General features: G+C 41.6%; 1 protein-coding gene across 4 annotated transcripts in view; it reads left to right on the plus strand.

The window, feature by feature from the left end:
* Positions 1 to 1129: 1129 nt before the first annotated feature.
* Positions 1130 to 24978, plus strand: part of LOC110521109 (zinc finger protein 704) — a 30242-nt gene continuing 6393 nt past the window's right edge. The window contains exons 1-9 of one of the 4 annotated variants that reach the window (XM_090233509.1): positions 1130 to 1339; positions 2498 to 2643; positions 2831 to 3027; positions 3241 to 3359; positions 21153 to 21412; positions 21561 to 21661; positions 21933 to 22287; positions 22628 to 22735; positions 22993 to 23114. In XM_090233509.1, coding sequence (XP_090089635.1) covers positions 2527 to 2643; positions 2831 to 3027; positions 3241 to 3359; positions 21153 to 21412; positions 21561 to 21661; positions 21933 to 22287; positions 22628 to 22735; positions 22993 to 23114 — 1379 coding nt within the window. In that variant the 5' untranslated portion in view covers positions 1130 to 1339; positions 2498 to 2526. The remainder of the gene's footprint in view (positions 1340 to 2497; positions 2644 to 2830; positions 3028 to 3240; positions 3360 to 21152; positions 21413 to 21560; positions 21662 to 21932; positions 22288 to 22627; positions 22736 to 22992; positions 23115 to 24978) is intronic. The other 3 variants (XM_090233511.1, XM_090233510.1, XM_090233512.1) reach the window with 3 other exon arrangements.

A 24978-nucleotide genomic window follows, 5' to 3' on the forward strand; every position in this document is an offset into this window, starting at 1 on the left:
CTGTGTAATGATCATGCTGTTTAATCAGCTTCTTAATATGCCACACCTGTCAAGTGGATGGATTATCTTGACAAAAGTGAAATGCTCACTAACAAGGATGTAAACCAATTTGAGAGAAATAAGCTTTTTGTGCCTAAGGAACATTTCTGGTATCTCTTATTTCAGCTCATGAAACATGGGACCAACACTTTACATGTTGTGTTTTATATTTTTTGTTCAGTGCAGCATATTTACATGAAAATCTGTCACCAATTGGATGGAACACTAGCTACTGACAGTCATTCAATTAGACCATGTCAGTTAAAAAAAAAAAATGGATTGGTAAATGAGTCTCGTTAGTCTAGCCAGGGTGAATCAGTGTAGACGTGCCAGGGTGTAGTGTTCATGGCCTAATTACCAACCAGGGCACCCACTCATTGTGTTAGTTCCTCTCACTCAGATATCACAGTAACATGGCATAAGATCGACTGAGGTGAATGAAGCTACAGCAACCAACGTTTTAATGGCTGGTGTAAATTTTGCTTGTTTTTGCTGTTCTCCAAATTGCATTTTAGAGTTTTTTTAAATTGTATAGTAATGCAGTAGATGAGATTCAACTTTCTTCTTGGATATATGTGTGGGGGAGGTTGCCCCCTCCCCTCAGGACCCCCCCCCATAGGCTAATATCACATTAAACATATACAACATATTTTAAGGTGCAAAATAGAGTGGTTTAGGCCTATACTGATGAGAGATGCATTTACATTGTCTACTGGTCTGTTGTAAAAAAAAAAAAGACTATGACAATTCTGAGGTTATGACAAATGTTTAGATTTTAGTCATTCAATGTGTTTTCAGCACATATGTTTTGTTTTATGTTTGTTTATTTTCCGAATTGCGAGAATGAGAGGGGGAAACCCATTATGATGGCGTTGCACAGGGAAACCCATTATGAACATTTATATTTGAACAAAACTATCTGCACATTGAAAACACGCATCAAAAAAAATCTGAAGAAGTACAAATCTCTGGTCATTGTGTTTCATGTAGCCTAGTTTCTCTGGCGCAGTTCTCCCTCCGTCTGTCTGTGTCTGTGCGCCGAGGGTATAATTTTGATCTCGTAACCTATCACCCAGATCTGCCCTTGTGCAGTCTGATATCTCGCGCTGTGGCCAGCTGTCGCTCTCCGCACTGCTCCACCATACGCGCGCACGTGTAGCCACATCCGCACAGAGCGCATCCTGCAATCCGTTCCCCATCCAGCCACCCTTTCACTGGTAGTCTTCAAGGCAGACCCGGTGGAGACGCCTACTTTCATTCACTCTCCAAACTGGACACAAGAATCTCGATCGCTCTAACGGTAAATATCATCATGTTTTATTATTAAATAGGATAGTAGTAATGTTTAGAAAATATTAATAACGTTAGTGATGGGTCTGCTTTTTTTAAATACATGTTTGGGCATGTTTGTAATGAGGGGGATTTCCTAATCGTTCTGGGTTGCCGGGTAGGATAGATGTTTTCATTGAGTTTATCGGTGTTGTTTTGAGATTTCTCTATTTTCTTTTCACTATTACAACACATGACTTCGGACTAATACGAAAATGGCAATATTCTCAGGGAAATTATACTACTTTGTATTAAACATTAAGCGGATATGACTATATTCCCATCACCATCTCCAACGCTCCGGCCGAAACTCGTGTCCGAACACGTTGTCAGAAAGGGGTGTGTAGCCTGGAAAGAAGCTCTCAGCCAATGAGCGCCCGTCTCCTCCACAGTAGGGCTGTTTACTAGTGGATGTGAGCGCCTATTGGACTAGATGACTATACCTCCAGGGTCTTTACTAGCCTATCGGCACAGTCCCCAAATAATGCAGTTTAAAACAAGTCTATGTTTTAAAATTATAAACGTTAGGTTAAACAGAAATGGGTTATTGTGCTCCACTGAAAGCCACTCAGGAGTCCACACACACTGCACACTTGCTACCTCTCGGTCAGTCAGACAGAGAGGGGTGTGTGATCTTTAAAAAATAAAACACTCTCGGTACAGGATGATGTCATTGGTTGTGTGGTTGACTTTTAGGAATTTTCGCAACATCACTCCTTTGTTAGATGGAAACTGTAATTACACATGCAGGTGCCGATAAACATGTAATTACCAGTAATGATTGAAGTAAAACATTTTGTGCTGTGATTTACATTCCAAAACATTACATAATATTTATATGCACACAAAAAAAAACATGATTTGCTGCTTTCCTTCCAATAAAGAGATGGCTTTTATTTTATGGTTCTAGAATAGCATAACTTTTATTCTATGGTTCTAGAATAGCATAACTTTTATTCTATGGTTCTAGAATAGCATAACATTTATTCTATGGTTCTAGAATAGCACAACTTTTATTCTATGGTTCTAGAATAGCATAACTTTTATTCTATGGTTCTAGAATAGCATAACTTTTATTCTAATAGAACTTCATGATGTATCTTAGATTTTATTTATTTTTTATTCTGAGCTCCTCCAGCCTCTACCAGCAGCAGCACCATGGCTACCAAGAGACCAGAGGACAGGATCTCTTCTTCAGGACCACAGTCATGTCCCTCTACAGCAGTAAGACCCACAGACACCAGGCAGCCTGGGGCAGAGACACAGGAGACACTGGTAAGTGGACCCATACAAGCAGAGATAGGAAGAAGGAATCCATCATTCAATTTCAATATTTTGTGGGTATCTAAAAGTATTGTCACAGTTTTACTGTACAGGTGTCATTGTCTCAACTGTGCCTCCATCTCTGCGTCTCGCCCATATCTTATCAGTGTTGCACCTCTGTCCATGTGTCTGTCTGCAGGTGTACATGCAGTGCTGTGGGCAGGAAGCCCCTAACATGACAGAGAGGAACGGTCATAGAAAAATCATGGATAGGAACCATCAGGGCCCAGTCTTCGTGCCTCAGGGGAGGACTGAGAGGGTCTGGACACACCCCTCGGCTCCCCAGCAGACTACAACTCCCACAATACCCTCCTGCCCTGTGTCTGCCCCTTACAGGTAGGCTCTCTCGCTGTGGTCATCCTTCAGCCTAAAGCTGTTCTTCATCTTTTCACACCACCTTACAACATCAACTGTTATCTTGGTACTCCTCAATGGAGTCTCCATTCTTAATCTGCTCCTCTTCTTTAAGTTGTAGGTGAAGATTGTGATCGTTGCCCCAAGACTAAATCCATCTTGTAATTAATGCCCCCCCCCCCCCCTCCTCCTCAGTTTCTGGAGCCCAGGGTCGGTGGAGATGGATGAGATCATGGCAGCCATGGTTCTGACCAGTCTGTCCTGCAGCCCTGTGGTCCAGAGCTCTCCTCAGAGTCAGAATGACTCTCTACCAGGTAGGTTAGTCAATAAATCAGAACCATCTTGCTCTTCCGTTTTTTTCCTCTGTCTCTCTCTCTCTCACTCACTCACTCACTCACTCACTCACTCACTCACTCACTCACTCACTCACTCACTCACTCACTCACTGACCCAGTACCAGGTAAGTCAGTGTGTCACGATCGTCGTATGGAATGGACCAAGGTGCAGCGTGGTGAGCGGCGTGGTGCAGCGTGGTGAGCGGCGTGGTGCAGCGTGGTGAGCGGCGTGGTGCAGCGTGGTGAGCGGCGTGGTGCAGCGTGGTGAGCGGCGTGGTGCAGCGTGGTGAGCGGCGTGGTGCAGCATGGTACAGCGTGGTGAGCGGCGTGGTGCAGCGTGGTGAGCGTACATTTGTCCTTTATTATACAAATTTCGCCAACAAAACGAACGTGAAGCTCAGTAAGGCTGTACGCACAAACGAAGACAACTACCCACAACTACCAAAAGTAAAAAAGGCTGCCTAAGTATGATTCCCAATCAGAGACAACGATAGACAGCTGTCCCTGATTGAGAACCACACCCGGGCCAAAACATAGAAACAAACAACATAGAATGCCCACCCCAAATCACACCCTGACCTAACCAAATAGAGAAATAAAACGTCTCTCTAAGGTCAGGGCGTGACACAGTGAGGCAAACACACAGAGAACCAATTGCAACCCAGGGTTCCAATTACACATTGACTCTTTGAGGTGCCCAACCTGCCCTAGTCTCCCTGGAATTGGAACCTTTTAAGACAGTGGTTGTAGCCCTGAACCAGCTCACCTGATTCACCTAATCAAGGGCTTGACAGTTGACAATTTAAATCAGGTGTGCTAGCTCTGGAATATTTAAAATACATGGAAAAGCTGAGGGTTCCTGAGAAGTTAACCACCAACAGAAGCCCCCCCCCCTCTCTCTAACATGGTTACCAACAGAAGCCCCCCCCCCCCCTCTCTAACATGGTTACCAACAGAAGCCCCCCCTCTCTCTAACATGGTTACCACAGAAGCCCCCCCCCCCTCTCTCTAACATGGTTACATAGTAACCACCAATAGAAGCCCCCCCCCCCCTTCCTCTCTAACATGGTTAAAAAGTAACCACCAACAGAAGCCCCCCCCCTCTCTAACATGGTTAAATTGTAACCCCCAACAGATGCCCCCCCCTCTCTCTCTAACATGGTTACCAACAGAAGCCCCCTCCCCCCTCTCTCTCTAACATGATTAAATAGTAACCACCAACAGAAGCCCCCCCCCCCTCCTCTCTAACATGGTTACATAGTAACCACCAACAGAAGCCCCCCCCCCCCCCTCCTCTCTAACATGGTTACATATTAACCACCAACAGAAGCCCCCCCCCCCTCCTCTCTCTCTAACATGGTTACATAGTGACAACCAGCAGAAGCCCCCTCCTCTCTAACATGGTTAAATAGTAACCACCAACAGAAGCCCCCCCCCGCCCCTCTCTCTCTAACATGGTTACATAGTGACAACCAGCAGAAGCCCCCTCCTCTCTAACATGGTTAAATAGTAACCACCAACAGAAGCCCCCCCCCCCCCCTCTCTCTAACATGGTTACATAGTGACCACCAACAGAAGCCCCCCCCCCCTCTCTCTCTAACATGGTTACATAGTGACCCCCAACAGAAGCTCCCCCCCCTCTCTCACTAACATGGTTACCAACAGAAGCCCCCCCCCCCCTCTCTAACATGGTTACCAACAGAAGCCCCCCCCCCCTCTCTCTAACATGGTTAAATAGTAACCACCAACATAAGCCCCCCCCCCTCTCTCTCTAACATAGTGACTATACTGAGCACCATGCTGTCTCTCTAACATGGTTATATAGTAACTATACTGACCACCATGCTGTCTCTCTAACATGGTTATATAGTGACTATACTGACCACCATGCTGTCTCTCTAACATTGTTATATAGTGACTAGTGACTATACTGACCACCATGCTGTCTCTCTAACATGGTTATATAGTGACTATACTGACCACCATGCTGTCTCTCTAACATGGTTATATAGTGACTAGTGACTATACTGACCACCATGCTGTCTATCTAACATGGTTATATAGTGACTAGTGACTATACTGACCACCATGCTGTCTCTCTAACATGGTTATATAGTGACTATACTGACCACCATGCTGTCTCTCTAACATGGTTATATAGTGACTATACTGACCACCATGCTGTCTCTCTAACATGGTTATATAGTGACTATACTGACCACCATGCTGTCTCTCTAACATGGTTATATAGTGACTATACTGACCACCATGCTGTCTCTCTAACATGGTTATATAGTGACTAGTGACTATACTGACCACCATGCTGTCTCTCTAACATGGTTATATAGTGACTATACTGAGCACCATGCTGTCTCTCTAACATGGTTATATAGTAACTATACTGACCACCATGCTGTCTCTCTAACATGGTTATATAGTGACTATACTGACCACAATGTTGTCTCTCTAACATGGTTATATAGTGACTATACTGACCACCATGTTGTCTCTCTAACATGGTTATATAGTGACTAGTGACTATACTGACCACCATGCTGTCTCTCTAACATGGTTATATAGTGACTATACTGACCACCATGCTGTCTATCTAACATGGTTATATAGTGACTATACTGACCACCATGCTGTCTCTCTAACATGGTTATATAGTGACTATACTGACCACCATGCTGTCTCTAACATGGTTATATAGTGACTATACTGACCACCATGTTGTCTCTCTAACATGGTTATATAGTGACTAGTGACTATACTGACCACCATGCTGTCTCTCTAACTTGGTTATATAGTGACTATACTGACCACAATGCTGTCTCTCTAACATGGTTATATAGTGACTAGTGACTATACTGACCACCATGCTGTCTCTCTAACATGGTTATATAGTGACTATACTGACCACAATGTTGTCTCTCTAACATGGTTATATAGTAACTATACTGACCACCATGCTGTCTCTCTAACATGGTTATATAGTGACTATACTGACCACCATGCTGTCTCTCTAACATGGTTATATAGTGACTATACTGACCACCATGCTGTCTCTCTAACATGGTTATATAGAGACTATACTGACCACCATGCTGTCTATCTAACATGGTTATATAGTGACTATACTGACCACCATGCTGTCTCTCTAACATGGTTATATAGTGACTATACTGACCACCATGCTGTCTATCTAACATGGTTATATAGTGACTATACTGACCACCATGCTGTCTATCTAACATGGTTATATAGTGACTATACTGACCACCATGCTGTCTCTCTAACATGGTTATATAGTGACTATACTGACCACCATGCTGTCTATCTAACATGGTTATATAGTGACTATACTGACCACCATGCTGTCTATCTAACATGGTTATACAGTGACTATACTGACCACCATGCTGTCTCTCTAACATGGTTATATAGTGACTATACTGACCACCATGCTGTCTCTCTAACATGGTTATATAGTGACTATACTGACCACCATGCTGTCTCTCTAACATGGTTATATAGTGACTAGTGACTATACTGACCACCATGCTGTCTCTCTAACATGGTTATATAGTGACTAGTGACTATACTGACCACCATGCTGTCTCTCTAACATGGTTATATAGTGACTAGTGACTATACTGACCACCATGCTGTCTCTCTAACATGGTTATATAGTGACTAGTGACTATACTGACCACAATGTTGTCTATCTAACATGGTTATATAGTGACTAGTGACTATACTGACCACCATGCTGTCTCTCTAACATGGTTATATAGTGACTATACTGACCACCATGCTGTCTATCTAACATGGTTATATAGTGACTATACTGACCACCATGCTGTCTCTCTAACATGGTTATATAGTAACTATACTGACCACCATGCTGTCTCTCTAACATGGTTATATAGTAACTATACTGGCCACCATGCTGTCTATCTAACATGGTTATATAGTGACTAGTGACTATACTGACCACAATGTTGTCTCTCTAACATGGTTATATAGTGACTAGTGACTATACTGACCACCATGCTGTCTCTCTAACATGGTTATATAGTGACTATACTGACCACCATGCTGTCTCTCTAACATGGTTATATAGTGACTATACTGACCACAATGTTGTCTCTCTAACATGGTTATATAGTAACTATACTGACCACCATGCTGTCTCTCTAACATGGTTATATAGTGACTATACTGACCACCATGCTGTCTCTCTAACATGGTTATATAGTGACTAGTGACTATACTGACCACCATGCTGTCTCTCTAACATGGTTATATAGTAACTATACTGACCACCATGTTGTCTCTCTAACATGGTTATATAGTGACTATACTGACCACCATGCTGTCTATCTAACATGGTTATATAGTGACTATACTGACCACCATGTTGTCTCTCTAACATGGTTATATAGTGACTAGTGACTATACTGACCACCATGCTGTCTCTCTAACATGGTTATATAGTGACTAGTGACTATACTGACCACCATGCTGTCTATCTAACATGGTTATATAGTGACTAGTGACTATACTGACCACAATGTTGTCTCTCTAACATGGTTATATAGTGACTATACTGACCACCATGCTGTCTATCTAACATGGTTATATAGTGACTAGTGACTATACTGACCACAATGTTGTCTCTCTAACATGGTTATATAGTGACTATACTGACCACCATGCTGTCTATCTAACATGGTTATATAGTGACTATACTGACCACCATGCTGTCTCTCTAACATGGTTATATAGTAACTATACTGACCACCATGCTGTCTCTCTAACATGGTTATATAGTAACTATACTGACCACCATGCTGTCTATCTAACATGGTTATATAGTGACTATACTGACCACCATGTTGTCTCTCTAACATGGTTATATAGTGACTATACTGACCGCCATGCTGTCTCTCTAACATGGTTATATAGTGACTATACTGACCACCATGCTGTCTCTCTAACATTGTTATATAGTGACTAGTGACTATACTGACCACCATGCTGTCTCTCTAACATGGTTATATAGTGACTATACTGACCACCATGCTGTCTCTCTAACATGGTTATATAGTGACTATACTGACCACCATGCTGTCTCTCTAACATGGTTATATAGTGACTATACTGACCACCATGCTGTCTCTCTAACATGGTTATATAGTGACTAGTGACTATACTGACCACCATGCTGTCTCTCTAACATGGTTATATAGTGACTATACTGAGCACCATGCTGTCTCTCTAACATGGTTATATAGTAACTATACTGACCACCATGCTGTCTCTCTAACATGGTTATATAGTGACTATACTGACCACAATGTTGTCTCTCTAACATGGTTATATAGTGACTATACTGACCACCATGTTGTCTCTCTAACATGGTTATATAGTGACTAGTGACTATACTGACCACCATGCTGTCTCTCTAACATGGTTATATAGTGACTATACTGACCACCATGCTGTCTATCTAACATGGTTATATAGTGACTATACTGACCACCATGCTGTCTCTCTAACATGGTTATATAGTGACTATACTGACCACCATGCTGTCTCTAACATGGTTATATAGTGACTATACTGACCACCATGTTGTCTCTCTAACATGGTTATATAGTGACTAGTGACTATACTGACCACCATGCTGTCTCTCTAACATGGTTATATAGTGACTATACTGACCACAATGCTGTCTCTCTAACATGGTTATATAGTGACTAGTGACTATACTGACCACCATGCTGTCTCTCTAACATGGTTATATAGTGACTATACTGACCACCATGCTGTCTCTCTAACATGGTTATATAGTGACTATACTGACCACAATGTTGTCTCTCTAACATGGTTATATATTAACTATACTGACCACCATGCTGTCTCTCTAACATGGTTATATAGTGACTATACTGACCACCATGCTGTCTCTCTAACATGGTTATATAGTGACTATACTGACCACCATGCTGTCTCTCTAACATGGTTATATAGAGACTATACTGACCACCATGCTGTCTATCTAACATGGTTATATAGTGACTATACTGACCACCATGCTGTCTCTCTAACATGGTTATATAGTGACTATACTGACCACCATGCTGTCTATCTAACATGGTTATATAGTGACTATACTGACCACCATGCTGTCTATCTAACATGGTTATATAGTGACTATACTGACCACCATGCTGTCTCTCTAACATGGTTATATAGTGACTATACTGACCACCATGCTGTCTATCTAACATGGTTATATAGTGACTATACTGACCACCATGCTGTCTATCTAACATGGTTATATAGTGACTATACTGACCACCATGCTGTCTCTCTAACATGGTTATATAGTGACTATACTGACCACCATGCTGTCTCTCTAACATGGTTATATAGTGACTATACTGACCACCATGCTGTCTCTCTAACATGGTTATATAGTGACTAGTGACTATACTGACCACCATGCTGTCTCTCTAACATGGTTATATAGTGACTAGTGACTATACTGACCACCATGCTGTCTCTCTAACATGGTTATATAGTGACTAGTGACTATACTGACCACAATGTTGTCTATCTAACATGGTTATATAGTGACTAGTGACTATACTGACCACCATGCTGTCTCTCTAACATGGTTATATAGTGACTATACTGACCACCATGCTGTCTCTCTAACATGGTTATATAGTAACTATACTGACCACCATGCTGTCTCTCTAACATGGTTATATAGTAACTATACTGACCACCATGCTGTCTCTCTAACATGGTTATATAGTGACTAGTGACTATACTGACCACCATGCTGTCTATCTAACATGGTTATATAGTGACTATACTGACCACCATGCTGTCTCTCTAACATGGTTATATAGTAACTATACTGACCACCATGCTGTCTCTCTAACATGGTTATATAGTAACTATACTGGCCACCATGCTGTCTATCTAACATGGTTATATAGTGACTAGTGACTATACTGACCACAATGTTGTCTCTCTAACATGGTTATATAGTGACTAGTGACTATACTGACCACCATGCTGTCTCTCTAACATGGTTATATAGTGACTATACTGACCACCATGCTGTCTCTCTAACATGGTTATATAGTGACTATACTGACCACAATGTTGTCTCTCTAACATGGTTATATAGTAACTATACTGACCACCATGCTGTCTCTCTAACATGGTTATATAGTGACTATACTGACCACCATGCTGTCTCTCTAACATGGTTATATAGTGACTAGTGACTATACTGACCACCATGCTGTCTCTCTAACATGGTTATATAGTAACTATACTGACCACCATGTTGTCTCTCTAACATGGTTATATAGTAACTATACTGACCACCATGCTGTCTATCTAACATGGTTATATAGTGACTATACTGACCACCATGTTGTCTCTCTAACATGGTTATATAGTGACTAGTGACTATACTGACCACCATGCTGTCTCTCTAACATGGTTATATAGTGACTAGTGACTATACTGACCACCATGCTGTCTATCTAACATGGTTATATAGTGACTAGTGACTATACTGACCACAATGTTGTCTCTCTAACATGGTTATATAGTGACTATACTGACCACCATGCTGTCTATCTAACATGGTTATATAGTGACTAGTGACTATACTGACCACAATGTTGTCTCTCTAACATGGTTATATAGTGACTATACTGACCACCATGCTGTCTATCTAACATGGTTATATAGTGACTATACTGACCACCATGCTGTCTATCTAACATGGTTATATAGTGACTATACTGACCACCATGTTGTCTCTCTAACATGGTTATATAGTGACTATACTGACCACCATGCTGTCTCTCTAACATGGTTATATAGTAACTATACTGACCACCATGCTGTCTCTCTAACATGGTTATATAGTAACTATACTGACCACCATGCTGTCTATCTAACATGGTTATATAGTGACTATACTGACCACCATGTTGTCTCTCTAACATGGTTATATAGTGACTATACTGACCACCATGCTGTCTCTCTAACATGGTTATATAGTGACTATACTGACCACCATGCTGTCTCTCTAACATGGTTATATAGTAACTATACTGACCACCATGCTGTCTCTCTAACATGGTTATATAGTGACTATACTGACCACCATGCTGTCTCTCTAACATGGTTATATAGTGACTAGTGACTATACTGACCACCATGCTGTCTCTCTAACATGGTTATATAGTGACTAGTGACTATACTGACCACCATGCTGTCTCTCTAACATGGTTATATAGTGACTAGTGACTATACTGACCACAATGTTGTCTATCTAACATGGTTATATAGTGACTAGTGACTATACTGACCACCATGCTGTCTCTCTAACATGGTTATATAGTGACTATACTGACCACCATGCTGTCTCTCTAACATGGTTATATAGTGACTATACTGACCACCATGCTGTCTCTCTAACATGGTTATATAGTGACTATACTGACCACCATGCTGTCTATCTAACATGGTTATATAGTGACTATACTGACCACCATGCTGTCTATCTAACATGGTTATATAGTGACTATACTGACCACCATGCTGTCTCTCTAACATGGTTATATAGTGACTATACTGACCACCATGCTGTCTCTCTAACATGGTTATATAGTGACTATACTGACCACCATGCTGTCTCTCTAACATGGTTATATAGTGACTAGTGACTATACTGACCACCATGCTGTCTCTCTAACATGGTTATATAGTGACTAGTGACTATACTGACCACCATGCTGTCTCTCTAACATGGTTATATAGTGACTAGTGACTATACTGACCACAATGTTGTCTATCTAACATGGTTATATAGTGACTAGTGACTATACTGACCACCATGCTGTCTCTCTAACATGGTTATATAGTGACTATACTGACCACCATGCTGTCTCTCTAACATGGTTATATAGTAACTATACTGACCACCATGCTGTCTCTCTAACATGGTTATATAGTAACTATACTGACCACCATGCTGTCTCTCTAACATGGTTATATAGTGACTAGTGACTATACTGACCACCATGCTGTCTATCTAACATGGTTATATAGTGACTATACTGACCACCATGCTGTCTCTCTAACATGGTTATATAGTAACTATACTGACCACCATGCTGTCTCTCTAACATGGTTATATAGTAACTATACTGGCCACCATGCTGTCTATCTAACATGGTTATATAGTGACTAGTGACTATACTGACCACAATGTTGTCTCTCTAACATGGTTATATAGTGACTAGTGACTATACTGACCACCATGCTGTCTCTCTAACATGGTTATATAGTGACTATACTGACCACCATGCTGTCTCTCTAACATGGTTATATAGTGACTATACTGACCACAATGTTGTCTCTCTAACATGGTTATATAGTAACTATACTGACCACCATGCTGTCTCTCTAACATGGTTATATAGTGACTATACTGACCACCATGCTGTCTCTCTAACATGGTTATATAGTGACTAGTGACTATACTGACCACCATGCTGTCTCTCTAACATGGTTATATAGTAACTATACTGACCACCATGTTGTCTCTCTAACATGGTTATATAGTAACTATACTGACCACCATGCTGTCTATCTAACATGGTTATATAGTGACTATACTGACCACCATGTTGTCTCTCTAACATGGTTATATAGTGACTAGTGACTATACTGACCACCATGCTGTCTCTCTAACATGGTTATATAGTGACTAGTGACTATACTGACCACCATGCTGTCTATCTAACATGGTTATATAGTGACTAGTGACTATACTGACCACAATGTTGTCTCTCTAACATGGTTATATAGTGACTATACTGACCACCATGCTGTCTATCTAACATGGTTATATAGTGACTAGTGACTATACTGACCACAATGTTGTCTCTCTAACATGGTTATATAGTGACTATACTGACCACCATGCTGTCTATCTAACATGGTTATATAGTGACTATACTGACCACCATGCTGTCTATCTAACATGGTTATATAGTGACTATACTGACCACCATGTTGTCTCTCTAACATGGTTATATAGTGACTATACTGACCACCATGCTGTCTCTCTAACATGGTTATATAGTAACTATACTGACCACCATGCTGTCTCTCTAACATGGTTATATAGTAACTATACTGACCACCATGCTGTCTATCTAACATGGTTATATAGTGACTATACTGACCACCATGTTGTCTCTCTAACATGGTTATATAGTGACTATACTGACCACCATGCTGTCTCTCTAACATGGTTATATAGTGACTATACTGACCACCATGCTGTCTCTCTAACATGGTTATATAGTAACTATACTGACCACCATGCTGTCTCTCTAACATGGTTATATAGTGACTATACTGACCACCATGCTGTCTCTCTAACATGGTTATATAGTAACTATACTGACCACCATGCTGTCTCTCTAACATGGTTATATAGTGACTAGTGACTATACTGACCACCATGCTGTCTCTCTAACATGGTTATATAGTGACTAGTGACTATACTGACCACAATGTTGTCTATCTAACATGGTTATATAGTGACTAGTGACTATACTGACCACCATGCTGTCTCTCTAACATGGTTATATAGTGACTATACTGACCACCATGCTGTCTCTCTAACATGGTTATATAGTAACTATACTGACCACCATGCTGTCTCTCTAACATGGTTATATAGTAACTATACTGACCACCATGCTGTCTCTCTAACATGGTTATATAGTGACTAGTGACTATACTGACCACCATGCTGTCTATCTAACATGGTTATATAGTGACTATACTGACCACCATGCTGTCTCTCTAACATGGTTATATAGTAACTATACTGACCACCATGCTGTCTCTCTAACATGGTTATATAGTAACTATACTGGCCACCATGCTGTCTATCTAACATGGTTATATAGTGACTAGTGACTATACTGACCACAATGTTGTCTCTCTAACATGGTTATATAGTGACTAGTGACTATACTGACCACCATGCTGTCTCTCTAACATGGTTATATAGTGACTATACTGACCACCATGCTGTCTCTCTAACATGGTTATATAGTGACTATACTGACCACAATGTTGTCTCTCTAACATGGTTATATAGTAACTATACTGACCACCATGCTGTCTCTCTAACATGGTTATATAGTGACTATACTGACCACCATGCTGTCTCTCTAACATGGTTATATAGTGACTAGTGACTATACTGACCACCATGCTGTCTCTCTAACATGGTTATATAGTAACTATACTGACCACCATGTTGTCTCTCTAACATGGTTATATAGTGACTATACTGACCACCATGCTGTCTATCTAACATGGTTATATAGTGACTATACTGACCACCATGTTGTCTCTCTAACATGGTTATATAGTGACTATACTGACCACCATGCTGTCTATCTAACATGGTTATATAGTGACTATACTGACCACCATGTTGTCTCTCTAACATGGTTATATAGTGACTATACTGACCACCATGCTGTCTATCTAACATGGTTATATAGTGACTATACTGACCACCATGTTGTCTCTCTAACATGGTTATATAGTGACTAGTGACTATACTGACCACCATGCTGTCTCTCTAACATGGTTATATAGTGACTAGTGACTATACTGACCACCATGCTGTCTCTCTAACATGGTTATATAGTGACTAGTGACTATACTGACCACCATGCTGTCTCTCTAACATGGTTATATAGTGACTAGTGACTATACTGACCACCATGCTGTCTATCTAACATGGTTATATAGTAACTATACTGACCACCATGCTGTCTCTCTAACATGGTTATATAGTAACTATACTGGCCACCATGCTGTCTATCTAACATGGTTATATAGTGACTAGTGACTATACTGACCACAATGTTGTCTCTCTAACATGGTTATATAGTGACTAGTGACTATACTGACCACCATGCTGTCTCTCTAACATGGTTATATAGTGACTATACTGACCACCATGCTGTCTCTCTAACATGGTTATATAGTGACTATACTGACCACAATGTTGTCTCTCTAACATGGTTATATAGTAACTATACTGACCACCATGCTGTCTCTCTAACATGGTTATATAGTGACTATACTGACCACCATGCTGTCTCTCTAACATGGTTATATAGTGACTAGTGACTATACTGACCACCATGCTGTCTCTCTAACATGGTTATATAGTAACTATACTGACCACCATGTTGTCTCTCTAACATGGTTATATAGTGACTATACTGACCACCATGCTGTCTATCTAACATGGTTATATAGTGACTATACTGACCACCATGTTGTCTCTCTAACATGGTTATATAGTGACTATACTGACCACCATGCTGTCTATCTAACATGGTTATATAGTGACTATACTGACCACCATGTTGTCTCTCTAACATGGTTATATAGTGACTATACTGACCACCATGCTGTCTATCTAACATGGTTATATAGTGACTATACTGACCACCATGTTGTCTCTCTAACATGGTTATATAGTGACTAGTGACTATACTGACCACCATGCTGTCTCTCTAACATGGTTATATAGTGACTAGTGACTATACTGACCACCATGCTGTCTCTCTAACATGGTTATATAGTGACTAGTGACTATACTGACCACCATGCTGTCTATCTAACATGGTTATATAGTGACTAGTGACTATACTGACCACAATGTTGTCTCTCTAACATGGTTATATAGTGACTATACTGACCACCATGCTGTCTATCTAACATGGTTATATAGTGACTAGTGACTATACTGACCACAATGTTGTCTCTCTAACATGGTTATATAGTGACTATACTGACCACCATGCTGTCTATCTAACATGGTTATATAGTGACTATACTGACCACCATGCTGTCTATCTAACATGGTTATATAGTGACTATACTGACCACCATGTTGTCTCTCTAACATGGTTATATAGTGACTATACTGACCACCATGCTGTCTCTCTAACATGGTTATATAGTAACTATACTGACCACCATGCTGTCTCTCTAACATGGTTATATAGTAACTATACTGACCACCATGCTGTCTATCTAACATGGTTATATAGTGACTATACTGACCACCATGTTGTCTCTCTAACATGGTTATATAGTGACTATACTGACCACCATGCTGTCTCTCTAACATGGTTATATAGTGACTATACTGACCACCATGCTGTCTCTCTAACATGGTTATATAGTAACTATACTGACCACCATGCTGTCTCTCTAACATGGTTATATAGTGACTATACTGACCACCATGCTGTCTCTCTAACATGGTTATATAGTGACTAGTGACTATACTGACCACCATGCTGTCTCTCTAACATGGTTATATAGTGACTAGTGACTATACTGACCACCATGCTGTCTCTCTAACATGGTTATATAGTGACTAGTGACTATACTGACCACAATGTTGTCTATCTAACATGGTTATATAGTGACTAGTGACTATACTGACCACCATGCTGTCTCTCTAACATGGTTATATAGTGACTATACTGACCACCATGCTGTCTCTCTAACATGGTTATATAGTAACTATACTGACCACCATGCTGTCTCTCTAACATGGTTATATAGTAACTATACTGACCACCATGCTGTCTCTCTAACATGGTTATATAGTGACTAGTGACTATACTGACCACCATGCTGTCTATCTAACATGGTTATATAGTGACTATACTGACCACAATGCTGTCTCTCTAACATGGTTATATAGTGACTAGTGACTATACTGACCACAATGTTGTCTCTCTAACATGGTTATATAGTGACTAGTGACTATACTGACCACCATGCTGTCTATCTAACATGGTTATATAGTGACTATACTGGCCACCATGCTGTCTCTCTAACATGGTTATATAGTGACTAGTGACTATACTGACCACAATGTTGTCTCTCTAACATGGTTATATAGTGACTATACTGACCACCATGCTGTCTCTCTAACATGGTTATATAGTAACTATACTGACCACCATGCTGTCTCTCTAACATGGTTATATAGTAACTATACTGGCCACCATGCTGTCTATCTAACATGGTTATATAGTGACTAGTGACTATACTGACCACAATGTTGTCTCTCTAACATGGTTATATAGTGACTAGTGACTATACTGACCACCATGCTGTCTCTCTAACATGGTTATATAGTGACTATACTGACCACCATGCTGTCTCTCTAACATGGTTATATAGTGACTATACTGACCACAATGTTGTCTCTCTAACATGGTTATATAGTAACTATACTGACCACCATGCTGTCTCTCTAACATGGTTATATAGTGACTATACTGACCACCATGTTGTCTCTCTAACATGGTTATATAGTGACTATACTGACCACCATGCTGTCTCTCTAACATGGTTATATAGTGACTATACTGACCACCATGCTGTCTCTCTAACATGGTTATATAGTGACTATACTGACCACCATGCTGTCTCTCTAACATGGTTATATAGTGACTATACTGACCACCATGCTGTCTCTCTAACATGGTTATATAGTGACTATACTGACCACCATGCTGTCTCTCTAACATGGTTATATAGTGACTAGTGACTATACTGACCACCATGCTGTCTCTCTAACATGGTTATATAGTAACTATACTGACCACCATGTTGTCTCTCTAACATGGTTATATAGTGACTATACTGACCACCATGCTGTCTCTCTAACATGGTTATATAGTGACTAGTGACTATACTGACCACCATGCTGTCTATCTAACATGGTTATATAGTGACTATACTGACCACCATGTTGTCTCTCTAACATGGTTATATAGTGACTAGTGACTATACTGACCACCATGCTGTCTCTCTAACATGGTTATATAGTGACTAGTGACTATACTGACCACCATGCTGTCTCTCTAACATGGTTATATAGTGACTAGTGACTATACTGACCACAATGTTGTCTATCTAACATGGTTATATAGTGACTAGTGACTATACTGACCACCATGCTGTCTCTCTAACATGGTTATATAGTGACTAGTGACTATACTGACCACAATGTTGTCTATCTAACATGGTTATATAGTGACTAGTGACTATACTGACCACCATGCTGTCTCTCTAACATGGTTATATAGTGACTATACTGACCACCATGCTGTCTCTCTAACATGGTTATATAGTAACTATACTGACCACCATGCTGTCTCTCTAACATGGTTATATAGTAACTATACTGACCACCATGCTGTCTCTCTAACATGGTTATATAGTGACTAGTGACTATACTGACCACCATGCTGTCTATCTAACATGGTTATATAGTGACTATACTGACCACCATGCTGTCTCTCTAACATGGTTATATAGTAACTATACTGACCACCATGCTGTCTCTCTAACATGGTTATATAGTAACTATACTGGCCACCATGCTGTCTATCTAACATGGTTATATAGTGACTAGTGACTATACTGACCACAATGTTGTCTCTCTAACATGGTTATATAGTGACTAGTGACTATACTGACCACCATGCTGTCTCTCTAACATGGTTATATAGTGACTATACTGACCACCATGCTGTCTCTCTAACATGGTTATATAGTGACTATACTGACCACAATGTTGTCTCTCTAACATGGTTATATAGTAACTATACTGACCACCATGCTGTCTCTCTAACATGGTTATATAGTGACTATACTGACCACCATGCTGTCTCTCTAACATGGTTATATAGTGACTAGTGACTATACTGACCACCATGCTGTCTCTCTAACATGGTTATATAGTAACTATACTGACCACCATGTTGTCTCTCTAACATGGTTATATAGTGACTATACTGACCACCATGCTGTCTATCTAACATGGTTATATAGTGACTATACTGACCACCATGTTGTCTCTCTAACATGGTTATATAGTGACTAGTGACTATACTGACCACCATGCTGTCTCTCTAACATGGTTATATAGTGACTAGTGACTATACTGACCACCATGCTGTCTATCTAACATGGTTATATAGTGACTAGTGACTATACTGACCACAATGTTGTCTCTCTAACATGGTTATATAGTGACTATACTGACCACCATGCTGTCTATCTAACATGGTTATATAGTGACTAGTGACTATACTGACCACAATGTTGTCTCTCTAACATGGTTATATAGTGACTATACTGACCACCATGCTGTCTATCTAACATGGTTATATAGTGACTATACTGACCACCATGCTGTCTATCTAACATGGTTATATAGTGACTATACTGACCACCATGCTGTCTCTCTAACATGGTTATATAGTGACTATACTGACCACCATGTTGTCTCTCTAACATGGTTATATAGTGACTATACTGACCACCATGTTGTCTCTCTAACATGGTTATATAGTGACTATACTGACCACCATGTTGTCTCTCTAACATGGTTATATAGTGACTATACTGACCACCATGCTGTCTCTCTAACATGGTTATATAGTAACTATACTGACCACCATGCTGTCTATCTAACATGGTTATATAGTGACTATACTGACCACCATGCTGTCTCTCTAACATGGTTATATAGTAACTATACTGACCACCATGCTGTCTATCTAACATGGTTATATAGTGACTATACTGACCACCATGTTGTCTCTCTAACATGGTTATATAGTGACTATACTGACCACCATGCTGTCTCTCTAACATGGTTATATAGTGACTATACTGACCACCATGCTGTCTCTCTAACATGGTTATATAGTAACTATACTGACCACCATGCTGTCTCTCTAACATGGTTATATAGTGACTATACTGACCACCATGCTGTCTCTCTAACATGGTTATATAGAGACTATACTGACCACCATGCTGTCTCTCTAACATGGTTATATAGTGACTAGTGACTATACTGACCACCATGCTGTCTCTCTAACATGGTTATATAGAGACTATACTGACCACCATGTTGTCTCTCTAACATGGTTATATAGTGACTAGTGACTATACTGACCACCATGCTGTCTATCTAACATGGTTATATAGTGACTATACTGACCACCATGCTGTCTCTCTAACATGGTTATATAGTGACTATACTGACCACCATGTTGTCTCTCTAACATGGTTATATATTAACTATACTGACCACCATGCTGTCTATCTAACATGGTTATATAGTGACTAGTGACTATACTGACCACCATGCTGTCTATCTAACATGGTTATATAGTAACTATACTGACCACCATGTTGTCTCTCTAACATGGTTATATAGTGACTATACTGACCACCATGCTGTCTCTCTAACATGGTTATATAGTGACTATACTGACCACCATGCTGTCTATCTAACATGGTTATATAGTGACTATACTGACCACCATGCTGTCTCTCTAACATGGTTATATAGTGACTATACTGACCACCATGCTGTCTCTCTAACATGGTTATATAGTGACTAGTGACTATACTGACCACCATGCTGTCTCTCTAACATGGTTATATAGTGACTATACTGACCACCATGCTGTCTCTCTAACATGGTTATATAGTGACTATACTGACCACCATGCTGTCTCTCTAACATTGTTATATAGTGACTATACTGACCACCATGCTGTGTCTCTCTAGGTTCATCATCATGGGGCGGAGACATGGAGTGTAGGGGCGGAGACATGGAGTGTAGGGGCGGAGACATGGAGTGTGGGGGCGGAGACATGGAGTGTGGGGGCGGGGAGCTTTCGGACAGCGGCAGCAGTGGCTACTGGAGCTGGGACCACGGCAACGTTAGTCCCGCTCCGTCCCCTTCTGTCGCCGAGATGGACAGCCGCCCAGATGAAGGACTGCATATGGAGCTGGGGGGTGAGCTACATACAGCCGCAAGGTCAAAGGTGAGTGGGGAGGAGGCTGTCACCATGAAGATAGAGAGAGAATAAGGCAGTTGAAGAATCGGTGAGGTAGCTGATGAGGTTTGTTTTGTTCTTCTCTCTTTCTCTCTTGTCTCTCTTTCTCTTTACCTCTCTCTCTCTCTGATCACAGAGTTCTTTCAGAGGAACGTACAGGTGTCTGTGGCCCAGCTGTGGCAAGGTGCTCACGTCTTCAGTTGGTATGAAGAGACATGTCCGTGTGATGCACCTGGGGTGAGTTTCCCTCTCAGCCATCTGGTTTAGAGAAACCATGTAGCCCAATTATATTGTTAACTTACTCTGTCTCCCTCTCTTTGTCTCTCCCTTCCAAATTAACACGCACAAACCATACCCCGGCACATACACACACACCACCCCGGCACACACACACACCACACCCCGGCACACACACACACCCCACCCCGGCACACACACACACACACCCCGGCACACACACACACCCCACTCCGGCACACACACACCACACCCCGGCACACACCTACAGCAGTGGATCGGAGCAGTCCCCAAGAGAGGAGGACTTCTACTACACAAAGATTTCCTGCGAAGCTCCAGCAGACCCCTCTCTCGTTTCCCCTCTTCCCCCAGAACCCTCTCCAGACCCCTCTCCCGTCTCCCCTCTTCCCCCAGCCCCCCTCCCGGCTTCTTCCCCTCACGTCCCCTGGGCATCCTGTGGCTCCCCTCTAAGCCCTGATCCAGATTCCGGACTCCAGATCACCTCCTCGGGGTCAGGGATCTCCAGGCCCAGCTCAGGTCCAGAGTCAGACCCATACCAGCACAGACCTCTCAGCCAGTCTGCCCCTAGCTCCTCCTGGCAGATACAGACAGACCATCTCTATCAGGTAGGTGGCCCTGGTCTCTTTTTCATTTCATATATATTCCACTCAGTAACAATTGCCACTGCTTTCTAGGGCGTACTGGGTCTTCCATGGCCTGCAGAGGGTCGGTGCTCTGGATGTTGAGATCATTTGCAGTTCATGATTGTTTATTCATTTTTATGGTTTTAGGCTGGTTTCTCTGTCGCATTTCAACCAACTCGTCTTCTATGGCAAGGCAGTGATGTTGCGTTGTTGAATTGTTTTATACGTTGTGTTTAGAAAATAGTTTGACTAGAATTGCAGTCAAATAAATGTATGGGAGTTTGAGAGATGTCTGGTCTGTTGTTGTCTTCCTGTCCTCCAGGCCTGCACTCCCCTCCAGGTGACCATGTCCTCCTGCAGCCCCGCCCCTTGTTGTTGGACCCCTCCCCCTCTCACCGTCTCTAACCAACACAGCCATCACAACACCCAGGTACGTCTGCTCTCCTCTCCTCTTTCTGGTTAGGCTCAACCTCAGCCGTTCCTTCCCAGGTCTCTCCAGAACGAGAATATCTTGTGATATCTGGCTAACATCTATGTCCTGGTTAACGTCAGAGCATCAGTAGGATAACAGGCGGATGTGAGCCTATTACTAGTGACTATTTAATTATTTCTTATTACTATTATTATTATTAAGACATGCCTTGCTTTTCTCTTCCCCCTCTGCTCCTTCTCTCCTGCCCCCTACAGGTGGTGACGGGTCGCTGCAGGTCTGTGAGTGTGGGAGAGCAGTGGCTTCAACAGAACAGCGCCACCAACAGGCTAACCACCTTGAGAGCAGCCTCCCCGTCGGGCTCTCACTGCCCCTTCAGGTTAGAACTACCTATGACTGCTCCTTCAGGTTAGAACTACCTATGACTGCTCCTTCAGGTTAGAACCACCTATGACTGCTCCTTCAGGTTAGAACTACCTATGACTGCTCCTTCAGGTTAGAACTACCTATGACTGCTCCTTCAGGTTAGAACTACCTATGACTGCTCCTTCAGGTTAGAACTACCTATGACTGCTCCTTCAGGTTAGAACTACCTATGACTGCTCCTTCAGGTTAGAACTACCTATGTCTGCTCCTTCAGGTTAGAACTACCTATGGCTGCTCCTTCAGGTTAGAACTACCTATGACTGCTCCTTCAGGTTAGAACTACCTATGTCTGCTCCTTCAGGTTAGAACTACCTATGTCTGCTCCTTTGGGTTAGAACTACCTATGACTGCTCCTTCAGGTTAGAACTACATATGACTGCTCCTTCAGGTTAGAACTACCTATGACTGCTCCTTCAGGTTAGAACTACCTATGACTGCTCCTTCAGGTTAGAACTACCTATGACTGCTCCTTCAGGTTAGAACTACCTATGTCTGCTCCTTCGGGTTAGAACTACCTATGACTGCTCCTTCAGGTTAGAACTACATATGACTGCTCCTTCAGGTTAGAACTACCTATGACTGCTCCTTCAGGTTAGAACTACATATGACTGCTCCTTCAGGTTAGAACTACATATGACTGCTCCTTCAGGTTAGAACTACCTATGACTGCTCCTTCAAGTTAGAACTACCTATGACTGCTCCTTCAGGTTAGAACCACCTATGACTGCTCCTTCAGGTTAGAACTACCTATGACTGCTCCTTCAGGTTAGAACTACCTATGACTGCTCCTTCAGGTTAGAACTACCTATGACTGCTCCTTCAGGTTAGAACTACCTATGACTGCTCCTTCAGGTTAGAACTACCTATGACTGCTCCTTCAGGTTAGAACTACCTATGTCTGCTCCTTCAGGTTAGAACTACCTATGGCTGCTCCTTCAGGTTAGAACTACCTATGACTGCTCCTTCAGGTTAGAACTACCTATGTCTGCTCCTTCAGGTTAGAACTACCTATGTCTGCTCCTTTGGGTTAGAACTACCTATGACTGCTCCTTCGGGTTAGAACTACCTATGACTGCTCCTTCAGGTTAGAACTACATATGACTGCTCCTTCAGGTTAGAACTACCTATGACTGCTCCTTCAGGTTAGAACTACCTATGACTGCTCCTTCAGGTTAGAACTACCTATGACTGCTCCTTCAGGTTAGAACTACCTATGTCTGCTCCTTCAGGTTAGAACTACCTATGACTGCTCCTTCAGGTTAGAACTACCTATGACTGCTCCTTCAGGTTAGAACTACCTATGACTGCTCCTTCAGGTTAGAACTACCTATGTCTGCTCCTTCAGGTTAGAACTACCTATGACTGCTCCTTCAGGTTAGAACTACCTATGTCTGCTCCTTCAGGTTAGAACTACCTATGACTGCTCCTTCAGGTTAGAACTACATATGACTGCTCCTTCAGGTTAGAACTACCTATGACTGCTCCTTCAGGTTGGAACTACCTATGACTGCTCCTTCAGGTTAGAACTACCTATGACTGCTCCTTCAGGTTAGAACTACCTATGTCTGCTCCTTCAGGTTAGAACTACCTATGGCTGCTCCTTCAGGTTAGAACTACCTATGACTGCTCCTTCAGGTTAGAACTACCTATGTCTGCTCCTTCAGGTTAGAACTACCTATGTCTGCTCCTTTGGGTTAGAACTACCTATGACTGCTCCTTCGGGTTAGAACTACCTATGACTGCTCCTTCAGGTTAGAACTACATATGACTGCTCCTTCAGGTTAGAACTACCTATGACTGCTCCTTCAGGTTAGAAC

This window comes from Oncorhynchus mykiss, chromosome 4 (genome assembly GCF_057628025.1).
Source record: "Oncorhynchus mykiss isolate SJ-2025 chromosome 4, ASM5762802v1, whole genome shotgun sequence".
NCBI classification, from domain to species: Eukaryota; Metazoa; Chordata; class Actinopteri; order Salmoniformes; family Salmonidae; genus Oncorhynchus; species Oncorhynchus mykiss.